The sequence below is a fragment of the Pagrus pagrus genome (assembly GCF_965226575.1).
Source record: "Pagrus pagrus genome assembly, chromosome: 10".
NCBI lineage: Eukaryota > Metazoa > Chordata > Actinopteri > Spariformes > Sparidae > Pagrus > Pagrus pagrus.
The window spans coordinates 10,364,109-10,388,981 of NC_140194.1; the positions used below are offsets into that span (position 1 = coordinate 10,364,109).

Genomic DNA, 24,873 nt, shown 5'->3' on the forward strand with positions numbered 1-24,873 from the left:
AGTGTGTTTGTAAGAGAAAAGAGGAGAGAAAGAGAAGTGAGATGGGAAGGAGAGGGTGGGAGGAAGAGAAAGAAATGGGGTGATGCTGTGTGTGTGTGTCTGTGTGTGTGTGTGTGTGTGTGTGTGTGTGTGTGTGTGTGTGTGTGGGGTGGAGGGCTGGTGGAGGGGAGGGAGTGAGGGAGGGGGGGCCAGGCACAGTCAGTTCTGATAACAGCAACAGTAGGAGGAGGATGAGCCGTGGGACCGCCCCACTCTCCCACAGATATAAATAGGAGGTGGATTTTTTTACTCCACTCATTTCTCCTGAAGGATGAGATCCCTGAAACACCTCAAACATCACTCCAGGAACAATGTGGTGAGTTTGTGAGCTCCAGATGGAGGAAGAGGTTGCTGCTGCTTAAGAAGAGGGGGGGCGGGGGTGGGGGGGGTCGGGCAAAGGAGGGGGGTGGGGTGGGTGTGTTGTGGTTAGTTGTTTTGCAGTTTGTTAGTGAGGTATTTACACTCTTGTCTGTGTGAGTGTGTGTGTTTGAGTGAGTGAGTGTGTGTGAGGGGAAGGGAGATTACTTTTTCACATTCATATACCGCAGTGGGAACATCTTCTTTTTTTTTTTTTTTAAAGAAGAGTTGTGTTTCTGTCTCCGCTGCTGCCTTAATTGTTTGTCCTTAGGTGTCTTTCAGATGCAACTTTAAAATGTGAAAGTACGGACTCTTGCAATTACTACCCTACCTTCTGTCTCCTTGTCATTTGTCTTTTTCTCTTTCATTTTGTCAGCCTTTCATTTTGCTGTGCTTTTTCTTCTCTCTCCGGCTCCCCCCCCCCTCCTCCTCCCCTCCTCTCCTCTCCCTCCCTCCCTCCTTCCCCTCTTTCTCTCTCACTCACTCACTCACTCTGTCTCTCTGTGTCTCTCCACTCCCCCCCCCCCCTCCGCACACCCCCTCCCTCTCCTTTTCCTTTCTCTCTTCCCTCCTCTCACATGCTCACTCAATCTCTCGTTCCCCTTCCCTCCCCTCCCTCTCCTCCCCTCTTTCTTTATCTTTCAGCCCCTCCATCTCATTTCTGTCTCCGTCTCCCTCCCTCCCTCCCTCCACTCCTCCCCCGCCCACAGCTCTTTCTCCTTCTCTCCATACCTCCCTCCCTCTCTTTTCTCTCAAACACACACACACACACATACACACACACATGCTTTCAAACACACACCCAGTCTCTTTCCTTTTCTTTCTCACAAACACACAGTCTGTCTCTGTCTGACTACTTTAAAAGCAGTAATTATAAATGACGTGGTTATCAGGGCATCCAGGTCTACTCCCCTCTACCAACACACACTCTCACACACACATGCACATACACACACCTTTATTCCTGCACTATCTCCTCTTCTTTCTTTTTTTTTTCCCTTTCCTCCATCCACTCTTTTCTTTTCTCTCAGTATTGTGTAAGGAAAGGAAGCAGCTCTTACCGGCGTGTATGGCACACAGTGGAGACTTGTGTGTAGTCTGGCAGGAAAGTAAGGGTCAGAGCGTCTCTCTATACATTTCCAAGCACTCAGATTCATATTGAGAAATCATCTGAAACCAGTGGCTCACAATACTCGCTTCTCTTTACCACGGATAGCCAGTTTTGGTCAAACCTCAATTTCATCTGTTCCACTTTTACAGGTGGCAAGGTAAACATGTGCATGTGGGTCTGAAACACTTCTGAACCATACAATTATGTCAGCGAGCCGTATGCATCGGTCTGGAATACAGAATGAGCTGGAAGCTCAATCGAATGTCTGTTATGGATATGAGACTGCCTGGCGGCATACATCATCTTGTTAAGGAAGCCCGGTGTGGCAGACATTATGAAGTCGGCTACGGCGAGTGTAGAGCTGAGGCGCTTCGCTCCTCATGAATGGGACAGATAGCTCCAGTGATGAGCCGACTTTGGTCAGCCAGGCTGCCCCGGGACCCCACAGGAAGTACTGAGGACAGTCCACGGAAGTCAACTTCCTGGCTGGACCTGCATCCCTTGTTGTGTTCTTTATTATTGTAAAGCCTGTCAAGGAAGGAAGCGGGGTGCTAACACAGATCTGCCTTATCTCCTCAATCGAATGTTCTGTGGAATCAGAGTGAAGAAACAAGGCGTAGTCCGAACGCGGCTTTAACAGAGTAAAGCCTTAAAAACATTATCTTTACACTTACCTCAAGTTCTGGGAAAGGACGACATGTATTGCTCACGGTGTCAGTCTGAAACAACGAATCTTAAAAATTAAATGATATGATAATTTCAACAAAACCTTTTGTTTGTATTAATAGGAAGGTTACTGATGTCATCAGGGTACAATGAGTTTATTTGAGGAAACATTGTGCAAGGAACAGTTTGTAACAACAGAACTGAATATTTAACAAAAACACAACGGGACCTTTGATTTCTACTAGCTCATTTTTAAACTTGTGTTGTATGTTTTATGTGTTTTTTTCCAAGGAGGAGGAGAGTAGCCGCTTGGTGCGGACCTTCCCCAAGATGACTGAGGGCCAAGTGGATGTGGGCACGCAGACGGAGCCGGTGGTGGTGCTATCTCTAGCTCAGGCGGCTGTTCTTGGACTCATCTCCCAGAATGAAATCTTCGGGGCCACCATTGCTCCTAATGGCTTCTACACGGGGGAGCCCAGAGAGTGCCCCCCTCCTCCACCTGAGGCGATGGAGTATGAGTACGCTGACCAGTTAATAGGGGCCAACGGGGACTACCTGGCTGAGCCTGCAGGGGAGCCGGAGCCGCAGCCTCACTGCAGCGAAAGAAGACGGCCCGGGCCTCGTGGGAGGACCAAGAGGCCTAGGAGTGACGGAGAATTACAGGGTCACCCACACAAAGTATCAAGTCCACATGCTCAGGTTAAAGGTGAACAGCTTGAGTCTGATACCCCTCCTTCCTGCATTCACATGGACAGCAGGCGTAGTCCTGGCAAGTCAGAGGATCCAGTCACCCGACAAGGTTCTCTGAAAGAGGAGCAGGCCTGCGGAAACTGTCCGTCATGTGTGAGAGAAACTTCCAGGCCACAAAAAGACGGACAAGCAGAACAGGAACAAGAAGAAAACGCTGGAAGAGGAAGAGAGAGAAAGGAAGAGGAGTTGGTGGTGGAGGAAGAAGAAGAGGAAGAGGCACTAAACCTCAAGACCAGTGGAGAGACTGGCAGTCCTCTGGAGAGCCGCTATTATGAGTCCAATGAGGTGGCCTATGAGTCTGCTGACATGGCGCTGCCAGGAGAGTACGAGGAGAACAACCAGGCCATGCTGTGGTCAGACCCAGAGGGCCTCGCCAGGCGGATGCAGATCGACCGTCTGGACATCAACGTACAGATCGATGAGTCGTACTGCGTAGATGTGGGAGAGGGTCTGAAACGCTGGAAGTGCCGCATGTGTGAGAAGTCGTACACATCCAAATACAACCTCGTCACTCATATTCTAGGCCATAATGGAATTAAACCCCATGAATGTCTACACTGTGGAAAGCTCTTCAAGCAGCCGAGCCACCTCCAGACTCATCTGCTCACCCACCAGGGAACCAGACCTCACAAGTGCACCGTTTGTGAAAAGGCCTTCACGCAGACCAGCCACCTGAAGAGGCACATGTTGCAGCATTCGGACGTCAAGCCCTACAGCTGCCGCTTCTGCGGCCGTGGCTTCGCCTACCCTAGCGAGCTGAGGACCCACGAGAACAAACACGAGAACGGTCAGTGCCACGTCTGCACCCAGTGTGGTCTTGAGTTCCCAACTTACGCACACCTGAAGCGCCACCTGACCAGTCACCAAGGCCCAACCACGTATCAGTGCACAGAGTGCCACAAGTCCTTCGCTTACCGCAGCCAGCTGCAGAACCACCTGATGAAACACCAGAACGTGCGGCCCTACGTTTGCCCCGAGTGCGGCATGGAGTTTGTCCAGATCCACCACCTCCGACAGCACGCCCTCACTCACAAGGTACTGGCTGCGCACACACTTGCACCTAAGGTACTGAAACACAATGATGTGCCTTTGTCTACCAGTTTATGTGTTGAGGCTGGCCTTATGCAACCACATAAAATGACCAAACCTTTATTTAAAATATAAAAATGTCGCACTTGGAGAGGAGGGGAAGTGTTCTAGCTTCACTCGCTCAGTCCTCTTTTTGAGTCCTCACAGAAAAAGTATGTTGCACTCTTCCAACACAGCCTTTTCTCCAAAACCAGTTGCTTTGTAAACACAGTCTTCAAAGGCCTTGAGTTTTTTTTTGTGTGGCTCAACCCCCCACTTGCATGTGTTTTGTGTTGTGTGTCGTTCGCCGAGCTACTTCCCTTTGTGTCTGATGAATCACTCTGGTCTTCCTCTCCATTATACAGTCTGTTCCATTCTATAGGGGAAAAGCATTTCTTTTCATGACATTTGCTTTTGTTAAATATTAAAATAAAAGTTAAATAAATGTTGAAGCCAGAAAAAAAAAAGTTTATTCTTCCCATTGTTAAGACTTTTTCCAGCCCGTCTCTCAACACTTGGGGGGGCTAATGCAGTCTACATGAGTTGGAGCAAACGCCAGAAAGCAGTTGCTCACACACATAAGCGTCTTGTGTGTTTTCTTCCTGTGACTCATTATTTATTTTCCTCTCAACTATATATTTAGCCAAATTAATTAAAAGGCCCAAACACTTTTTGTCTCCCCAGGGCATGAAAGAATTCAAGTGTGACGTCTGCTCCAGAGAGTTCACCTTGTCTGCCAACCTGAAGAGACACATGTTGATCCACGCCAGCGTGAGGCCCTTCCAGTGCCACGTCTGCTTCAAGACCTTCGTCCAGAAGCAGACGCTCAAAACGCACATGATTGTCCACCTGCCGGTCAAGCCTTTCAAATGCAAGGTGAGTGAAGGAAGTTTGACTTCAAGACAAACTTGTTCCTGCCGTGATGGATTCTGACTATTGTGCTCTTCTCTGTCAGGTGTGCGGAAAGTCGTTCAACAGAATGTACAACCTCCTCGGCCACATGCACCTCCACGCCGGCAGCAAGCCCTTCAAGTGCCCTTACTGCACCAGCAAGTTCAACCTGAAGGGCAACCTCAGCCGGCACATGAAGGTCAAACACGGCATCATGGACACCTCAATAGACGGACATGGTGAATAGCTCCATCCATTATCCTTAATTACGCTCTCTGCTTTGAAATAGATGAAACTGCTTGATGACATTTTGAGTTTGTTGATGCATCATGTGTGGCAAATTTCCTCAGTGGGCTTCATGTCGCATTATTGTCACTCAGTCTGTCCCTAATGCACTTTGACTCAGCATGTACTGTAATCTAGTGGCCAAGTGTTTTGATGTTTCTCTGTCACTCCCTCCCTGTGTGTGTTTAGTAAATATAGCAGTGCCTGGATTAGACATGCCTGTCTCTATCAGTAGAGACTGATACTGAGGCAGGGGAGGAGAGGCAATCTACTGGCTGTCCTCAATGAGGCCATGTGTCTTTAGGACGAGCTCTGTGTGTGTGTGTGTGTGTGTTATTGAGGACAGAGTGTGATCATATTTGTGTCTTTGTTTCCTTCTTCAGAGCCTCCCCCGGACACAGAAGGCCAGGAGGACTACGAGGAGGAGAGCTTTGAATTCAGCGAGCGAGAGAACCGGGCTAATAACAACAACACGCCAGACATTGCTAAACTCTCTCAAATGGAGTATTATAGCACCTATGGGAAGGGCACGGGGCGCTTCAGCACCGCATGAATCTTTAAAATGACCCCAAATTGAAAAATAAGTGTGAACTAATGAAAACGGGATTTTTTTTTCTCGTTTGTTTTGTTTTTTTGCTGTTACAGGCATAGTGCTCGGGTCATTCTTCAAGGGTGAGAAGAAAGCCGGCAAACTGCACACTCATATGCACTGGAATCACTCGTAATACTACAAAATTTGGAAAATGTATACTTTTTACCTTATTAAATATTTTTCATCTCTAAATCACAGCACATCTACTGAGTAAATATATTATATTTGAGAAAAATGGACTGACATTTAGGGGGAAAAAAATAAATCTATATAAATAGGTATAATATGTTGTCAGCTGCTTAACTCCAGGAACATCATCTGAGCCCGATTTACAAAGCACATTTTAAGCTACAAGCATAAAAGCATACGGTGATGTTATACTGCACTTACTCATTCAGACAATCCCGGTCTCTCTCAGTCTGCTGGGGCACGCCAATGTGAAGGGTTACAGAAGGGAACAAGTGTTAACTGTTCATTTCACTTGCCAAAGCTTATCAAGTTGCAGAGGTTAATGATTCACTCTGATTTATACTGTGATGAATTACATTTGAGGTCTGCAAAATAAGTTAAATTCCGTGTTTTATTGTATATTATTGTACAGAATGCATCAGTCCTCTTGTATGTTGGCTGGTACCGTAATCAGTGCGTCGCACTGACGACCACTGTGTCTACTTTTTAGGTTTTCTGCATTAACACGCATCACCCTGTATTGATCTCTAGTCTATGAATGTAATTGTTTCTGTGGAATGTTTTAAGACGCTAATGAAAGAAAATCATAACAATGGTAGGACCCCCTTTACCAAAGAATTGGATCAAACCTTTGCAGCGACAGGCACTGTAAGTCTCTTTTCCTTGCTGGAAAGGGACATTGGATTTCTTGGGGTCCAATCGCAGACCTCATGAAATTACATTCAGGTTCCCCTCCCACCCATCTGTAGATCTCTTCAAAAGATTACCACGGAGAACAGACTGTGGTACAGCTTCTCTTTTAACAAACCTCGCCATTTCCCCCTTCCATCCAGGCCTTCAAGAGACAAGACTGCAGCATTTTTCAATAGCAATGCAAACCCTGCATTCATTTTGCAGTTTTTTTTTTATGTTGTTGTTTTTTTAAAATGGATGAATCTCAACAAGAATTGTCCCAAAAAACTCGGACAGAAATATTAAGTGCCCCAGTGTGTCTGCGAGAGCATGCCATCCATCATGCTGTACACTGGTCTCAAGTGATGAACGACAACCTCCCAACATGTGACAGGGCCGTGGACCTTGTGGAAAATGATTTGGGAAATGCTCAATATATTCAGTTTCCCAGTGCTTAGCTTTTCAAACTCGTAACCTGCAAACAAGGTATCCATTTGCAATGTTGATATAGTGCATTTAAAATAAAAAAAATGCTCAATTTTGTGAGTTTTTCAGCTTCTGTGTTCATTCCATCACTGTTTTAGTGATGATACGAAGGGGAAGATGTTCAGCTTAAATGGCTTTCTGTATTAGACTTTAGTGTGGAGATAATGTGGATAGAGATGTATGTACAATGTTGTGTACCAGACAATACTGTAAAATAATAAATTTATTTACCTTTAAAAAGGTTTGTGTGTTTTAAAACAACAGAAACTACAGGTAGTGGGTCAAACAAGTGATTTATTGGCAAATATGTTTGACATAGGCTTCAGTCCTGCCCAAGGCATTACACAGTATTGAATACAGTACTTCACATTACAAAAATAAAACCTTGCGAAGAATGGGACAGACAGTTAGGGAGGCATCGGGTGTAAGGACAGCTGTCGACCATTTAATAACAACCTTATAGAATACTACATAATGCTACAGACAGTACGTTGTTTTACTTCAGGTGAGAGTGGATTTATTGACCTTTTTAAGTTAAAAATGAGGTACAAAAACAGATGATCAGACTCGCCTTCTCCAGGCTAACTATATTCTTTTCAAGTCCTTCACTTGCCGAGGGCTTTATCCAGATTTGTCTTGATGGCGTCGAGGAAGTCCGTAGTATTGACATAGTGCTCGTTCAGCTTGCAACTGAGGAGACGAGATGAGACGAGATCAGAAAATTCAATAGCGTACTTTAGGAAACAAAACTGTAGCAGTACAACCAGAAAGCTTCATTGCGTTATAATTAGGGTTTTGCATTAAATGAGGTTGTTGGTTAATAACACCATCATAATTATAACTGAGCAAGAATCATGATATATGCCTCTTTAAAACACAGCACGACAGTTGTATCATTTAAAAAATGGCTGCCTTCCTGCCCTGCTTAATGGATTTAAAAAAAAAAAAAAATGCTTTAAAAAGGAAAATCAATGCTTGTTAATGCTCGCAGAAGAGAAAATTATGCTAAAAGCTAATGTTGTGCATATGCCAGTCATGTGCAGAAAGAAGCTGGTGAACAAACCAGGACGACACAACCCTTATGCGAGGGTTTGATAAAAAGTAAATGTTTCAGTTGTACCTGGATCAATACGTGCGATTGGTCTTCATCATTCATGTAAATTTGTTCATCAGAAATGAGCAAAGAATGACCCTTGATTAATATTTAACGATGTTCAAGATCCATTTAAAAAAGTCTCCTGAAACTACATTTTGATTTTGATCCAAGATCAATCCATTTTCTTCTTGGACCACAGCCTAACTTTCGACCAAACTTCAGTGCAATCTGTTTATACGTTCTAAAGATATCCTGCTGACAAACAAAATGGAACAAAAACGTTACATCGAGGCTCTTCGAACCTTACACCATATAGGCTTAAAGATCATTGTTGCTTAAACTCCTGTCAGCTAAAAACAAGACGAGGTCACGCTCGGGACAAGTTTCGGATTACCAACCTGTATTACAAGCTCGCAGGTCGGAGTCGGGGTAAATACCACCCTGTTTTATGTCATTGTTTCAGACTGATGGTGGTGTTTAATCAAAGGGAATATTTTCATTCATAGTTAAACGAAGGAATTCTGCGAGTGAAAGCACCAAACATTCGTTCTCGGGTGCCATTACAGGCTTAATGTCCCAAAACACTAAGATGTGCCGTGGACTAAATGGATACATACTTCAAATATGGGCTGCAACTAATGAGTTTGTGTGTGATTGATTAATCTGTAGATTATTTTTCACAAATTGTTTGGTTGCTAAAATTGTGAAAAATGGCTGTCAGACTTTGTCACAGCTCATAGCTATAGAACAGAGAAGAGCAGCAAATCCTCACAATTGAGATGCTGAAACTGTCGTATGTTTGTCATTTTGCTTAAAAAAACAACATTTGAATAATTAATTCATAAATAAGATAGTTGCAGACTAATTGTTTATCTGGTCTTGGCTGCACTCCAGGATTACATTAACCGTATGATGCGTCTTCAATGAGCTCCTGATCCTTTTGATCCAAAACATTTTTTATTATAATTATACTTTAAAATGACATGGATGTCTTTTGCAATAAGGAGACTTGTAAACATAACAGACACACTGATGTCTGTTTTTCTACATATTTTAGGTGCGATGTCGCACAGATAAGAGCTTTTCACTCTTTATTTTTAGTGTTCACTGGGCTGAAACCTTCCTTATACCTTTGAAAGCCTCCAAGGAAACGCATGTTTATGTTACCGGCTAAAACTTCATAATACCCATGTTAAATAAATGGTAAATTTAAAGTCAATTAAATGTAAGTTAATATTTATTTCACTGTTAACAAACAAGAAAAATACTTTATACAGCATTTATTAAGCAATTGTTTATTTCAAAGTGAATATGTAAAGCGTGTGCTGTCATCAAGTGGACAAAGATCCCTGCCTGGAGACCAATCTACAACTAAGAGCAAAAGCTAGGTTTATCTAATGTTTACCACCATGTCCATAGACAGAGACATCACCGCTATTTTGTAAAAAAAGTATTAAGCAAGAGATGAACTTACTTGGGCAGGCCGTGGATGCAGCCTGCGAGGTCCTTGGTCATAACGCCGCTCTCAACAGTCTCGACACACACCCTCTCCAGAATCTGGGAGAACCTGCAGATCAACAAAAGACATTTAGAGCTGGCATGTTTCATCGCAGGGCCAGAAGACTTCCGACAAATTTAACACATCTCTTACCTAATGAGGTCGGGGTTGCCATCAAGTTTGCCACGATGCTCCAGGCCTCTGGTCCAGGCGAAAATGCTGGCGATGGGGTTGGTGCTGGTCGGCCTTCCCTGAGAGCAGAGTTGAGAAATATGTAAGTGTTTTTAACTATTACACAGTAATATAAAAGGGTTGTTTTTATTTATTATGAATGTAAATCTTATTTACTACTTTTGAGCATCTGAGGAGGACTTCCCATTCTCACCACATGATGGCAGTATAACTCCACAGATAACACAGTCTGTTTGCAAGGCCATAAATTTGGCCTTTATTCATTTTCTGTTTCATTGCCCGGTTGAAATGTTTCCCTAAGATGGATAAAGACGGTTACTAACCTTCTGGTGCTCGCGATAGTGCCTGGTCACAGTGCCGTGGGCGGCCTCAGCCTCAATAGTCTTGCCGTCAGGACACACGAGAACTGATGTCATCAATCCCAGAGAGCCAAAACCTAAAAGAGGAAACATAATGCACAATTCTTCTTAAAGCAACCCACATCTGCACAAAACCAGCATGCAGCCCAAATGCTTATAGCTTTAAGTATTTCGTTACATAATTTCCCAGGAAGTGGTAGTCATGTTGCTCTCCAAATATCTCACCCTGTGCGAGGATATCAGACTGAACATCTCCGTCGTAGTTCTTGCAAGCCCACACAAAGGCTCCAGAAGACTTCAGCACTTGTGCGACCATATCGTCAATAAGCCTGTGCTCATACCAGATCTTCAGTTTGTCAAACTCAGGCTTGTAGTGCCTGAAGGAAGCACAAACATAACAAAACTAAAGCACTTTTGATTATTTTTTTGTATTTTTACCTTTTTCTACAATATTTCGGTGAAAAAAAGCTTACTTCTTATGTAATATTGCTTTAATTTGAGATTCTTTTGAACATAGTTGAGAATTTCTTCCTTTCCCCCCCCATTTTACCAATGACAGAGTAAAAAAGATGATTCAAATCTGCGTGTATCCATGAATAAAAAACTGAAAATCAAAACACAAAGACAGACTCACTTCTGGAAGATCTCCTCGAAGATGTCTTTGAATCTGCCATCATAGGCTTTAAGAATGGTGTTCTTTGTGCTCATGTACAGGGGCCACTTCTTGCCGATAGCATACTGGAAGCAGCTGTGTGCAAAGCCTGTGATAGACTGTTGGGAGGAGAAACACAAACAGTTCATGACTGCTGTAGCATTTTATCAGTAGTACAGAGGTTAACAACCTTCCCCTTGACGAGTTGAAAGTCATCTACTGTGACCTCTGATGTTGTTAAATCAAACAGACCGTGCTGATGAAGGCAAACAAAACAGTAGCAGAGCAGGTTGACAAGAAGAGCGTACTGTAATGACTGTTGAGGCAGTTTTACAAAGGGCCTTTGGCAGAACATAAGAGCACCATCAGGTTATCTTTAGGTGTGAATAAAGTTATAAAATACAAAGTTTATGGTTTGTAATCCCACAGTAAGATTAAAGATGACTGCATAAATACAAAAGTTTGATGAGTTTAAATGCACTGTATGTGTTTTCTGCTGCTCGGGGTGTTTCAATTAAAACATTAAAAAAAGTACTGTGGCATCAAGGAAGTTGTTGTCTTCAGTGTTAAACAACAACAACCACTGCAGATGAAAATCTAACTATGTGATTCAGTCAATAGTTGAACAAACCCTTGAGTCACGTTACTGGTTACAAGTTACGCTTGCTGACTTCCTTCCTCAGTAAGTCAGTATATAGCAACAGGCGACCAAATTAAAAGGCACCGTTACCCTGCACAAAATTACAGATTTCTCTGGGTTTGAACGTAGTTGCTAAGGTTTCAGATAATCTAAGTACGCAACTTGTCATTTTGAAACATGCATGAAAATTTCGAAACATACTGCCAAGAATTATAAACGTTTGATTATCTTGTACTCCTCTCAGTGATGACTATGTTTTAAGCTATAAATACTAAAGGAAAACATCCCACACACTTTCTGAAGCTTACACCTACAACAATTTCACTGCATACAGACAACAAGCATCTCACTCTCATGGTTTTATACAGAGAGTGCCTTTGAGGACACAATCATCCCTCAATACTTTTGTATAGCACAGAGCTCTACGTTTATTGCCTTAACCTTTAAAAAGTCATTTTAAAATATACACTCACCTCATCGGTGTTGTACATGCCCATTCCACAGCCGCCAGCAGGAAAGTCGTACACCTCCCATTCCTTGCCTGCACTGCCATCAGTAGGTGAGAAGATAATCTTGAATTTTCCGGGCTGGTCCACAACAAAGTCTGTAGCTCTGTACTGTACAAGAAACACAGCAAGGCTCATTAACTCTAAGAAATCTGATATCAGTAATGAAGTTTGTTGTTTCTTCGGGCAAAACAGATGAAGTTACTGTAAACTCAATTACTGCATTTATAGATGAGACTCACCTGATCGCCAAAGGCGTGTCTGCCGATGGTGATGGGCTGCGTCCAACCTGGAACAAGCCTGGGAATGTTCTTGCAGATGATTGGCTCACGGAAGACGGTGCCGCCCAGGATGTTCCTGATGGTTCCGTTGGGGCTCTTCCACATCTTCTTCAGGCTGAACTCTGAAATTATACCGAGACAGAAAAATACCGCAGACCAATCAAACTTTTCTGATCACCCTACATTATAACACTGCTGATTAAAATGCAGCACGCTTGCCAGGAGAAGAGGAAAGGGCGTTTGCATAAAACATCCATGCGTTCATAAATCATTTAATTTGAGTTCTGTCTGGAGTTTATTTATATCGCACTCCGCTTTACAAAGGGCAGGTAATATTATATCTTAACTCCTCAATGATGTGTATGCATGTAAATGTACAAGACTCGTTTCCCTACCTTCCACTCTGGCTTCGTCGGGTGTGATGGTGGCACACTTAACCGCAACGTGATACTTCTTGGTGGCAATGGCGGAGTCGATGGTGACCTGGTCATCAGTCTGGTCACGGTACGGCAGACCCAGGTCATAATACTTCAGCTCAACGTCAACATTGTTCAGGATGAGCTAAAGGACGCAACAAAAAAACACACAAGACACATATTAAGACTGAAACTAATTAATAACACAAGACATTACACTGAAGTAGCGGCCTCAAGTTGATCAATATAAAAAATAAAGACCCTCAGAAATCAGCTTAACAAATCTCTATTACATCTTTAATAATGCACTACAAAAAGGGATTTGCATAATTATGCTATTTTTTCTTTTGAAACAACAAACTCATCAGTTGTCAGGAAACATTCAGGGATGTTTAATCTCATGCATCTCCACGTTTCTCCCTGAGCCAATGTGCCATCTGCCAGTGACTGAATGAAACATCACAAAGCCCCTCCCCCACAGCATCACATAATCTTCCACATGACCCTCCCCTCACATCCACGTGCTGGTCTGCGATATAAAAATAGGCGAGTCAGACAGCGTATGCATGTCCTCCTCTGAGACTCACAACGCTCTCAGCGTCTGTGCGGTTTTACCCCTCCACCCCTGGACACCACTTTGTCACCTTCTCTTTGATGAACTCCCAGATGATCCTGGTCATCTCATCTCCGTCCATCTCCACCACCGGCTGGGCCACTTTGATGCGTTTGTCGGCATCTGTCAAATCACACATGCAGAGGGGGTTCAAGCAGGGACAGATTTTCATTCACAACAAAACGGGATCTTATTTATTGGTCAATGACTGCTGGACAACTATCAAACACAGGAAACTACAGTGATTGGGGAAATAAGAGAAAGATCCCGATCCAGGCTATTTGCAGAGACTCCGTTTCCTGTTTCCTTTATATTTGCCAGCTAACATCTGTGGCTGCATCCAACAATCATTCCTATCATCGATTAATCTGCCTTTTATCCTCTCATTTACTCCATAAATCATTCAGGCTACGAAGCAGTCAAAAAAAATGTTCCACACAATTTCAAATCTCTTCAAACCAACAGTTCAAACTAGGGAACTAGGGTTGTGCACTCTGGCCAAAAAATATTGGGATCCATTTAATCACAATCACGATCCCCAATCAAAATTGTTACACGTCTCAACTATTTTAATGCCCTGTAGACTAGCCAGGCTTGAAAAAGCATATTAATCCTCAATTTACACCATTTAAAACACAACACTGCATTCTGACATTTTTTGGCACAAGCTTCTCATCCTCTTCCTACTCTCGTTGCATTATTCTGAAATACGTCGCCTAAAGAGGAGCAATTTGTCCAATCGGCATAGCCATATTGACTAAATAACACATTGGTATGCTCGAGTTGTTCACGGTCTCAATGGTCAGATAAAATCGGCTAATTGTTTCAGGTCAACTGAGAACATCTTGCCAAAAATTGCCATATTAATGATTAGATTTAATGTAAATTTGTCACTTCTGTCACTACAGTGCTGTCAAAACAAAAGACTTGTGCAGAGTGTACAGAGAGCCTGCTCAGCTGATCAGATTCGGCCAGCTCTGGAGGAGAGTCAGGTGCAGCGCCACACCTTCTGAAGGAATAAACACCCGGAGTCTCATCAGATTCTGCTCTGATCTGGGGCCGATTACCAACGGAAGGAGAGCCCAGAGATTACTTTTAAACTTTTGGGATCAAAAAGTGGATTTATATTCACTCATGTTTATCAACCTGACTGCAGCAGCGAATGGGAAATGTTCTTTACTTCATGAATATAATGTTTCCCAGACAGGAAAGCAAAAAAAAAAGGAGAGAACCAGACTCTCTAGTGAGTGCTGAGTTTCGCGATGGCCCTTAATGCAAACAGACAGGTACACACCCTCTGCATGCCGTGGCTTGCTAGGTTATGACTAACGTACAGTAATCCGGCTGTTTGGGACGAATAATCACAAATGATTCCGCTGATAAAAATCTATGCCATGTGACTCAGACACAAATGTTCACAGACGAGGTAATGATTCAGTTTTTAAATTCAGGTTAGGTTGAGTCTCATTCGCTGACTCGCTTCCTCACTGACTATCCTACAAGTTCAGAGACAGGTGACCAAATGAGAAGCACAGTTACCATGAGTAAAATTGTGGATTTCTTTGCTTTAATTGTTGGAAACATTTGGGATAATGCAGGTAGACAACTCAACCAAATATATAACAGAAGGTCGTCGTTTTTTACAATAATTGATGATGAATACCAAACATTTGCTGGCTGCAGCTCTTCAACTAAGAGGATTTGCCTGCCTTGCACCTGAAGTTCAGATCTAGGTTTTGTGAATGCTTATCAATTTGGGATCTGGTAACGTTTAACATTTGTCTTATTTAACTTTTAAGAAACTTTACTATAAATCAGTGAATTGAAAAGTTCTTTCCATTACCTTTTTCTTTGAAACAAACAAATTTCAGTTTTACTTCAGTGTTCTTACTAAAAATGCAATATTCATGGCTAACAAACTTGAGTTTATTTTTTTTACTATAGTATCTTTTTAAGCAGACTTGCTCTTCACATTTTTTGGCATTTGCTATGCTTCCAATGCATTACCACTGTAGACAGCTGATTAAGGGAATAGCCAAAAATCTGATGTCAAGAAAGGGACAGGACCTGCTTACATCCCACTGCTAGTTGCCAAAAACTCCACAGGATACCTATAAGCAACGCCAATTATAACTCACATTGGGCCGATCAGGTTTTACTCTTAGTAAACAGTCAACAGTGTCACTCTACAAATAATGATATTAATTACAGGAAATAAACGACTATGATCCAGAATGTTTTTAGAGTTTTTAAAACACACCTAAACTTTAATAACTTTAAGTGTGCCTTATTTTCAAGCCAACAATGACTCCTGTGAGAGTGGTGTCTTCTTTGCTTTCCAGTTGGATCACTGGAGATTAGTATCCTTAATCATATCTGCTCTCATTCTGCTCAGTGTGTGAGAGTCCTGCCAGCAGGACCATTTCACTGAATAGCCAAGTATAGGGGGAGGGGCAGAGGATCGAGTGACGATTTCCCAGCCAAGTTAATTCTCCCCTACTGTTACAAGCCTTCCTAGAATAATGCAAGTAAACATAAGTTGTCTGGTGGAATCATTGCACAACCAACATTTCTTTATACGTACATATATTAAATTAATTTCATTCAATATTAAAAACATCAACATAGGTTATTGGAAACTAGTTTGGATTATGAAGCCTTGGCAACACCTGTCCAAACAGCCCATGCTCTTAATATGACACGCAGCCCACCGAGTACAGATACACGGTGTGACCGTGACGCACTGAAAATAACCTCATAGCAAAGACACTTGTGACCTTTATGTTAGCCAGTTAGCAGCATAAAGACAGACAGAATTAAATGACAAAAGTAAAAGTATAATCTCAGTATTACTGGTTTGTTGAGCTTTTGTATTGATTTTGGAAAAACCTAATGCTCAACAGGTTTCATCACCAGCTTTGGTAACTGTGGATAAACAATATCTGTGTTTTTGAGTATTGTCTTATGGGATGTGAGTGGCAGCGACCACTTGAGTTTTGTTTATTGAATGTCACTTTTGTCGAGTAGATCATGTGTAAAAGAAAAGTATGACAATCATTTTGTTTTAAATTTATCAACAGAGATGGCTGAAGTTGCTCCACGAGAGGAAATGGACAGAACCACTGTCCCCAGTTTCATGTCATCAATAACTTGTATTGATAAACAGTCTTTAAAGCTACCTAAAAAAATAGTTGATTAATTTATCAATGAATTGTGTAAGTTTAAGGGGAAAAAAGCCAAATGTTTGTACATTGTTAAGATGTGCTTCTTTTCTTTGTGAAATCGTACAGTATACTTAATATTTTGATTGTTGATTGCTTGCCATTTTCTAACCATGTGTAAACCAAATGATAAAATGTGAAAGTAACTGGCAGATTAATCAATAATGAAGATAATCATTACTGTAGTTGCTGCCCTATTTGTCAAAGTGTCCCAGATAGATAGAAAACAGTCCATCAAATAGCAGGCTTTTCCAAACCCCTATCACTCATACTGTGCATGATGTTCATGACATAAGTTGGCCGTTGATACATTAAGTATTATGTAATAAGATCAGGAAAAATGAAGCGCCACATAAGCAGAGAAGGTGAACCCAATTTTTGTTCATTTAAATAAACAGACTAACAATCATTCTCTATCTGAAAGTGGAACAGTACAGTCTCAGCCACAGTACATCATGGACGAGTCATTAACAGCTACTGCTTGGCATCATTTCTGTCTGGTCTAACCTAAATCTGCTAAAACAGCTCTCCACTATCACAGTGCAGGGGGAGGGGAGCGCAGGAGGGAGCTGAGTAGGTTACGTAACTTCTGAATGTATCAACAAACTGGATGTTGAAGGGCGAGCTGAAGCAAAGTCATGTGGGCCTGCCTGCCTGCCACATCATTCGCACACGCACCGGAGAGAGGTCTGCGAGATTTTATTTTCCCCACTGGTAGCTTAAGACGAAGATAGTCAGCAGGAGGAAGATGCAGCCAAGTATAAAATGGTGGAATTAAAAAAAATTGCACAGGAAATCCTGATTTGATCCTTAGCTTAGCACGGGTATGTTGATAGGAGCAGTCTCCAATTAAAACACGATAAACACAAGAGCAAATGGAAAACAAGTCAAACACTGAAAAGGAGTGGGTACCTTTCAAAATGGTTTGGTACCAATGCTTTAGCGTCAACACCAACATCAAAATACTTTATACTGAAATATATTCAGGTAAATTATACTTCTTAGAGGCCTCATTATTGAATTTTGTCTCAGCTCAAACAGCTATAACATAATCTGTATAAAACTAACAAACCATGATTTAAAATCAAGAAATATCTGATGAAAGAACAAGTAAACAACACTAACATTATGACCAAACTTTCAGTGCCAACTTTCAGTATTAGCCGTTTAAATACCCCGTCTGTAGCAGCAGGTACTTACAACTAATTTTAGAGCTGAACTCTGGGGCTGGATGCTGAGGTCTTTACTATTAATATGTGCTCAAAATAACTTGTGCAATATACATTAGTGGCAAGCAGTCAAAGACCGCCTCAAACAATGTGTGCCTTGACGAGACGACCCCAATAACCTTTGTGTGTGTCCTCTGGTTAACTTTCAACAAAGACGGGCAAGCCTTAGAGCCCTTCAGTTTTAATCCTACACCGAGACAAAGGCGATCACCATGTAAAGAAAATGACAAACCAGTCCGTATGCAACACTGAAGACGTTTCTGAGAAGGTCAGTTAATGAACTGTTAAACCACAGTTGGGGAAAAAAGGAAGCTACAGCAACTACAAGGCGTTAAAGTATACAAAATAAAGTAACCTCTCTTTGTAAAATCCACAGCCAAGATTTAAAAAAAAAAAACGACACACTAGCCAAATTTATGAGAGCTGTGAAATGTTAAGGGTGCATGTAATTGCAGGGAAACAACTGCAACTTGTGACCGATCCAAAAAAAAAAAGTGTTCTCAATCTCGGTCATAGTTAGGTCACAAAGATTTGCATGCTGCTTTTCCTATCCATGACCATTTCAGAATAAAACACCAATCAATGGGTTTTAACGATTGTTACACATACTGCAGGATCTGTAGGACCTTTCCACTTGGGTTTAAAAAGGTAGTTGCCGCAAACTTTTAAAAACAGCACAAGTTGTTTTATGTACTCCTGGTGCTGCAACCTCAACTACTATCATTCACCACTGACAGTTGGGTACACTACAGAGCTCAAATGACATGTTGATTCAATCAAAGTGCCCTTCAGCTGACCCAACTGCTGTTTAAACACCACATGGCAGTGCTGGAGAGGATAGTTTCAAATTCCTGCTGTATGAAATGTTGGATGTCTGCAGAGCTCACGTGATGAATCTGGATCCCTGCTCCCATTCACAGACAATAAAAAGAAAAAGATTGGGGTTGCTCCCCTGGCACTAGTTTAAATGAAAAACTAATTTGTAGGACGCTCGGAGCCAATATCAAAATACCACCAGCCACAATGAGTCAGATGTGGTTAAAATAGATGTGCAGGTTTGGATGCAAAGCACAGATGGAAAAACATTATGTAGGACAAAGCGAGCAGCAAATGGCAGCGGCAGCCATTGCTCTCTATAACGGAGTCTCGTCTGCGGTGACCTCGGGAAAACTTTTCCCAAGTCAGCGTCGCTACCAATGACTTGAAGACTGAAAGAGGCGCTCACCCGTTTGCATTTTGGACAGTTTATTTCACCTGACTTCGCCTGAAATCGTTCATGTTCAGCTCCGGTTGTGAGCGATGACATTTCCGCACACAAAGCCAAAACAACGGAAGATTCATTTTTGATTCATCTGCTTTCAGTTTTAGCGGCGCATCGTTTCTCCTTCGTTTGTCGCGTCTTTCGAGGGGCAACTAAGTGTAAACTCGCCCAGTCGTAATCTGTGTTACCTGCAGACAATTTCAAGCTAACGTCTCATTCATTCATGTCAACACGTATCTTCGTATTTCCATCAACTGTTCCTCAAACTTTAGATGGTGGGGGGGAAACAAAGACAGCTGTCCCCTCGGCTGCTCGGCCCCTTAATCTCTCGATGTTTACAGCCTCCTCATCTTTAACTCGACGACCTGCGCTCGACCAGGCATTAAAACAACCATTAAAAGCAGTCGGAGGCGCTTGGAGCATCGTTGCCCCCCTGAAACCATTAAAAACTATTAATAGCATCCCAGCTGGCTAGCAGCGGATGCAACTTGGCTAGCATAGCTGCGGCTAGCGCGGCGCCACCGGCTTCTTCGAGCTGGCTTGTTTTGTCGCTCTCTGGCTCGGCTCATAATATCAAAATGCACCCGGAGCGACGTTAAACCCGTCGCCTTAAAGCCAACAGTTGCACACAATGATGCTGAGGATGACACCGGTAATCTGTCTCCACTCACAGTTTCTCTGAGGCACACTCTGGATATTTGCAGCCGGCGCAAGCACCGCGGGGTTTCTGGAGAAAGCGGCGGCGGACCTCGAAAGAGAGCTGAGGACTTTCAAATATCCAGCCATGTTTCCCGGCCCGGATCACTTTGCGGTTCAGACTCGACGAAACTCGGAGCAAAGAGGGGGAAAAGCGCTCCTAGGCTCTGGGCAATATAGTGCGCGGCTGTCGACAGCACCGCCCTTCTTCCCCTCCCCGGCGGGAGACGCTGTGCGCTACGTCAGAGGCACACGGACCCAGAGGAGGGACCGACACGATGTAGCGGTTAAACGGCAGCAGATTGATCCGAAGATCAGACGCCAAATACCGAGGAAGTCCTGGACAGGGTCAGCCCTGAGCTACTCCTGCCAGGGTCATCCCAAGATAAGGTCACTCGCTGCCATTACTGCTGTGTTTACTTCCCTCAGAGTACACAGTACACAGTAACTGACATCTTGAGCCTCAGTACTTTCACTAGGTGCAGGGCCGTAGCCAGGATTTTAGGAGGCCCTGCCCCCCAACTCCAACCATCCATACAGAAAACATTGAAGACTATGGTATACATGTGCGTTTCTCTGCATGTTGACAGGACCGATAATCACTTAGGAAATAATGTCAATAGATGACTCAAATTCAGACAAAAGAAGAAAGATAATACCGCTTTTCCAACAAAATTATAAACCCGGTTCTACTGCAGGGTCAATTGACCCGGTGTAAATGCAGAGTTTACACATTCCCATTGCACAAGAAAGCTGGATCTTAGCGGGTTTAAGTGGGATTTTTGACCAGTGGAAAAGTGGTATAAGTAACAAATATAACCAATTTTGTGTATTAAACTTATTTAAACTAATTTCTTTGCTGAAAAGAACATGGGTAACACTTTATAATAACCATCATTAATAACTGGTAAATGTATAGTTTTTTAGATTCAGTAAAGTCATTTCACTGTTCAGAAACAATGAAATGGTTCATAAAACATTTATTCATTTAACATTTAAAAGTTAAAAACATCAGTTTCTCACTCTAATGGCATCAAAATAATGTTCATAAATTAACTACACAGTATTTAAAAACAGTTTACAAAGTATAATGACCATCAGCTGCAACTTTCCAATAAACAACTGCTCATAAATAGTTTATAAAGCCTTCATTGCTTGTAAACAGTGAAATAACTATTAACACATTTTTTATGATCATATATAATTGTTTATTTTAATGATTATAAAGTGTCACCAAAAATATGTATTAAGATATCAAAAACCCAGAAAAAATACCGAGGACATGACCTCAGTGTCCTCAATGGTAGCTACGACCCTGACTAGGTGTGCATTGAGTACCCATTATGTAACTATTTTACCTAAAATAACTTCAAAATCATTTTGTTGGTAGACTAAACAATGCCTCTGTTGTTGCCCTAATGTCTGTTCAATGGCACCAACTCGCCTTATGTCGGTGAAAGTTTATCCTATTTTAAGGACAAAGTGTTTTTCTCTCTGATGTTTTCCAGCTGCTCTGCTTCAACTCCTAAACTGATTTACAGACATTTCCTGATGGACAGACACCTGGAGTCACTTGTTGCTAAAGTAACTGCTAACTTTAGCTGCTACTATTACTACTGAACAATGTTTTTCTGAAATAAAAATGAGGGAAACCAGAAAGGGTGTTACTTCAGCTCTTTATTGATGGTGTTTACACTGCGAGCACAGGAGCTTTTCATGCGTGAAAGTTTTGGGCGAGCAGGTTTTCCATCGCCCACTTGCCCCAGCTTTGATACGGGGGACTAAACTGGGCTCAGCAGCCCTTGTTGACATCAAGACAGAGGCAAAGAGTCTGAAGACGTTGATGGTGGAAAATGAGACAAGAAAAAACGAAAGTGTCCGAGCAAGAGGCAAGAGAGGAGGGTGGTGTTAATCTCAGACTGGCTTTTTTGTCATGGAGATCTTTGCAAAATAAAAGGCTGCAAGACAGATTTTGTCCTAGCCTTCCTGCCATCAGACTTTCTAATAATAGCTGCCTTGTTATGTCTTGTTTTGTTATATTTGGCAAGCTTGTTGGCAAAGTTGCCAATTCATTTGCTTTTGATTGCAAGTAATGTTGTCATAAAACGTGTGTCTACAATGGTACAAGTGAATTGCAATCTGAAACTGTAGGGGTGCCAAACCACAAAACCAATTCTAACATAATGTTGCTTAAAAGAGGCACTTCATTTTCATAAAGTACTCACGAGAGACATTTAAAAGACCTTTATTCTCAGTAATCAAGCCCTCCAAAATATAGGATCCTACATTTCCAATAATGCAATTTAAACCCCGGTGACATCATCAAGGTTATTTTGACATTGTTTAACTGTTTTCACAGACTGGAGGTACTCCTTGGTGCTCACCCACCCTGAAAAGCCCCTTTAAAAGCTTGCCAACTCATTTACCGTGTGTTTTGTTTAATGTCTGTTGAACTTAATTGTGAGTTTGCAGGAATATTTAATTCCCTTTTAAAAAATAAATCCAAAAGTAAATTAATAAATACATTTATATTGCCCACAATACGTACATTGTGTACTTGACTGTTTGTGCTTCCAACATAGATACTCGATATAATGCAGACATATAAGTACAGTAATTACAACGTGTAAGTGTAAACTTCACTGGTGGAAAGTTAGTTAGAAAGTTAGTTAGTAGGAGAAATGATCCTGTAAGGACAAAAACATAATTTAGTATTTTTCTGATATAAACCAGTTCTTTGATTATTTGCCTTGAGACAATTTACTGATTGTTGAAGCCAGTTGTTGAATGAATGAATCAAACCATTATGTGATATGAGAGCAGGTCATTTCTGAAAAGAAATTGCAGTGTGAATACTGGATGTTGAAAGGTGACGCGAAATTGAATATCAGCATCAATAATGTATGAAAAATGCAAAATATTTTTGGTTTGTTGAAAACTCTGGTGCTAAACTGAATAACTGGCTTTGATTTGGATGGAGAAGCAACTGATGAAGTATGAAGAGCTGGAAAGTGGGAAAGGATCTAATACTGAATTTAATTTGAGAGTTGAATGAAACTTTAGGAGTTATTGAAAAAATGGAAAAGGGATGAAGAATTCAATTATATTTCCTTATTTCTGTATTATGTTGATAAGACAAAATAAAAAGTGGCTTTCCTTCATCATTCACAAAGATTACTGTCGATAGATTAAAATAAACTATGGAAATGCACTGCAGTATACAGCAGAGAATACAGCAAAAACAAAAGACAATAAAAATATGTGTGTCAATATATTAATAATTCAACACAGGCAGTTTATTGGGATGCAAAAACATGTTGCAAAAACGTACTTCACTGTTAAACTGGTCAAATATTTGGAAATATGGATAAAGAATACATAGAGCTCACAGACATGGGTACATACAATAGTCGTTTTTTATTAAAAAAAATCCAGTATAAAGGTCAGGCAAAGGAACAATTAGCAGTATTTATAGATTTTCAAAACAGACTTATGTGCCACAATTTTGCAGATCCTCAAATATTCAGTGTATTTGGATCATAAACTGAGAGATTAGAGCAGTATGTTGTTGTACAAAACAAAGGTAAGAAAAGCCCAGGTACTTCTTCACTACTGCGGAGAAGAAGTGAAGAGTACAAATTAAAAATTGACAGACATGGAGAAATTCATTGAGATCTCATATCCTCTGCTGGAGAGGTGCAGGATAGTAGCCACTTTCCAAAATGTCTCAGCAGAGGGCCCTCTAATTTTAGCAGGGGAAGGTTACCATACTGGGAGAAAGATTGGGAAGTGTGCAGAGCAGTCACATGACGGGCCTGGTTGTGAGCCAGCAAAAGAGACAGCCAGGTCACCTCTGAAGAGCTACTTTTGAGAATAGGGGGCCTGCATCGACAAAGGTCAGATATGCAAAAGCTGACGAAAACTGCTTTAATCTATAAACATGCCACACGTCTTGAGTTGTATTAAAAAAGTATTCCTTAACATTTGTATATAAAAGAGAAGGACAGTGAAGGTCAGCTGTTTTTGTCCCTGAAATACAGTTTTTTCCTGCGCATGTGAAAAGAAACTGTTGAATGTGGTTATTGCGGTCAGACAGAGACAGTTGCAGTTACATAATGTTTTAACTTTCTACAGCGACCTTTGACCTAATGGTATGTAAACACATGTCCACATGCTGTCCACCTTCACAGACACTCAGCAGTTCTCCACAGCAGCTCTCAGATGTCACCCTGTAAACCCCAAGGTCAAAGCTCTAAATGTAGTCCTCGTCCAGACTCGTAATGTTGGACTACTCCATTGTTCTTTGAGGTTATAAAAAGGACAGGGAGTGACTTATTGACCTTACATGTTAAAGCTTTACTCCCATCAATAAGCAAAGGAATGTCTTATTTCAAGAGTCAGTTGCTCAGCTGCAGCTCTGATCAGGCTTTGTATTTAGACCGAGGGTGTAATGTCATAATTACTGTCATCTCGGCGCTGCCGCTGGGTTTCTGCTTTTGTCGGCTCGTACAACAGCAGCGACACGTCTTAATTTGCTCGCATGAGTGTAGGGTATAATTTCATGCTATATAAAGTGCTTTCTTAGACTTGACTGGTAACTTTGCATATAACATAAAACTGAGGTCTGATATTATGTATGTACTCCACCTACTGGACTCCTTCAGAAGGCACACGGACTGTGATGCTGAGCCTACAACGACCTCTGCTGGAGGATTTCAGCTCATGGATTTGTTCATGTACCAGCAACAGTTTATAAAAGAGCTCAACTGCAATTTAACATTGTTCCCCCTTGTTTGTTTGTTTTTATTTTGAAACAACATAATATGTCAGGAGAGCAGTATACACATATGGTCAAATTAAATACACACCTTTCCCAGCCTAAACACATAGCTTTTCTTGGAACAATCTCAGTTGTGAGGCCCAGTGATAACACATCAAATTGCCCCTTAGTTCATTGGCTCTCAACCTTTTCAAGTCGGGACCTCGCAGAAAAATCATGTTGCACTTGGAGCTTTAACTCACAACATCCTGAAAGAGTCAAAATGAAAAAGATGTTTTTTTATGTGTGTATGCACAGTTTGACTCTCACAAACACACACAATAAAAT

The 24,873-nt window shown here is 41.8% G+C and overlaps 2 protein-coding genes across 2 annotated transcripts; one reads left to right on the top strand and one right to left on the bottom strand.

The window, feature by feature from the left end:
- The first annotated feature begins 308 nt into the window (after positions 1-308).
- znf710a (zinc finger protein 710a) lies at positions 309-7,340 on the top strand. The gene is made up of 5 exons (XM_084365451.1): positions 309-355; positions 2,465-3,958; positions 4,676-4,867; positions 4,947-5,121; positions 5,551-7,340. The coding sequence occupies exons 1-5, from the start codon at positions 311-313 to the stop codon at positions 5,718-5,720; spliced, it is 2,076 nt and encodes a 691-aa protein (XP_084221577.1). The 5' UTR covers positions 309-310; the 3' UTR covers positions 5,721-7,340.
- Positions 7,341-7,382: 42 nt separating this feature from the next.
- Positions 7,383-19,971, bottom strand: idh2 (isocitrate dehydrogenase (NADP(+)) 2). Its single transcript, XM_084364428.1, has 11 exons — positions 19,742-19,971; positions 13,391-13,482; positions 12,726-12,891; positions 12,292-12,452; positions 12,017-12,160; positions 10,886-11,022; positions 10,477-10,628; positions 10,216-10,328; positions 9,854-9,951; positions 9,677-9,769; positions 7,383-7,796 (listed from the first exon to the last, which is right to left on the bottom strand). The coding sequence occupies exons 1-11, from the start codon at positions 19,854-19,856 to the stop codon at positions 7,712-7,714; spliced, it is 1,356 nt and encodes a 451-aa protein (XP_084220554.1). The 5' UTR covers positions 19,857-19,971; the 3' UTR covers positions 7,383-7,711.
- Positions 19,972-24,873: the final 4,902 nt, after the last annotated feature.

Excerpts from the sequence above, each read along its gene's own strand:
- znf710a (XM_084365451.1), top strand. The coding sequence starts at position 311 with ATGAGATCCCTGAAACACCTCAAACATCACTCCAGGAACAATGTG. Across the intron at positions 356-2,464 it reads ATCACTCCAGGAACAATGTG|GAGGAGGAGAGTAGCCGCTT; the intron begins GTGAGTTTGTGA and ends TTTTTTTCCAAG. Across the intron at positions 3,959-4,675 it reads AGCACGCCCTCACTCACAAG|GGCATGAAAGAATTCAAGTG; the intron begins GTACTGGCTGCG and ends TTGTCTCCCCAG.
- idh2 (XM_084364428.1), bottom strand. The coding sequence starts at position 19,856 with ATGGCTGGATATTTGAAAGTCCTCAGCTCTCTTTCGAGGTCCGCCGCC. Across the intron at positions 10,629-10,885 it reads TTCGAGGAGATCTTCCAGAA|GCACTACAAGCCTGAGTTTG; the intron begins GTGAGTCTGTCT and ends TGCTTCCTTCAG. Across the intron at positions 9,952-10,215 it reads ACTATCGCGAGCACCAGAAG|GGAAGGCCGACCAGCACCAA; the intron begins GTTAGTAACCGT and ends CTCTGCTCTCAG.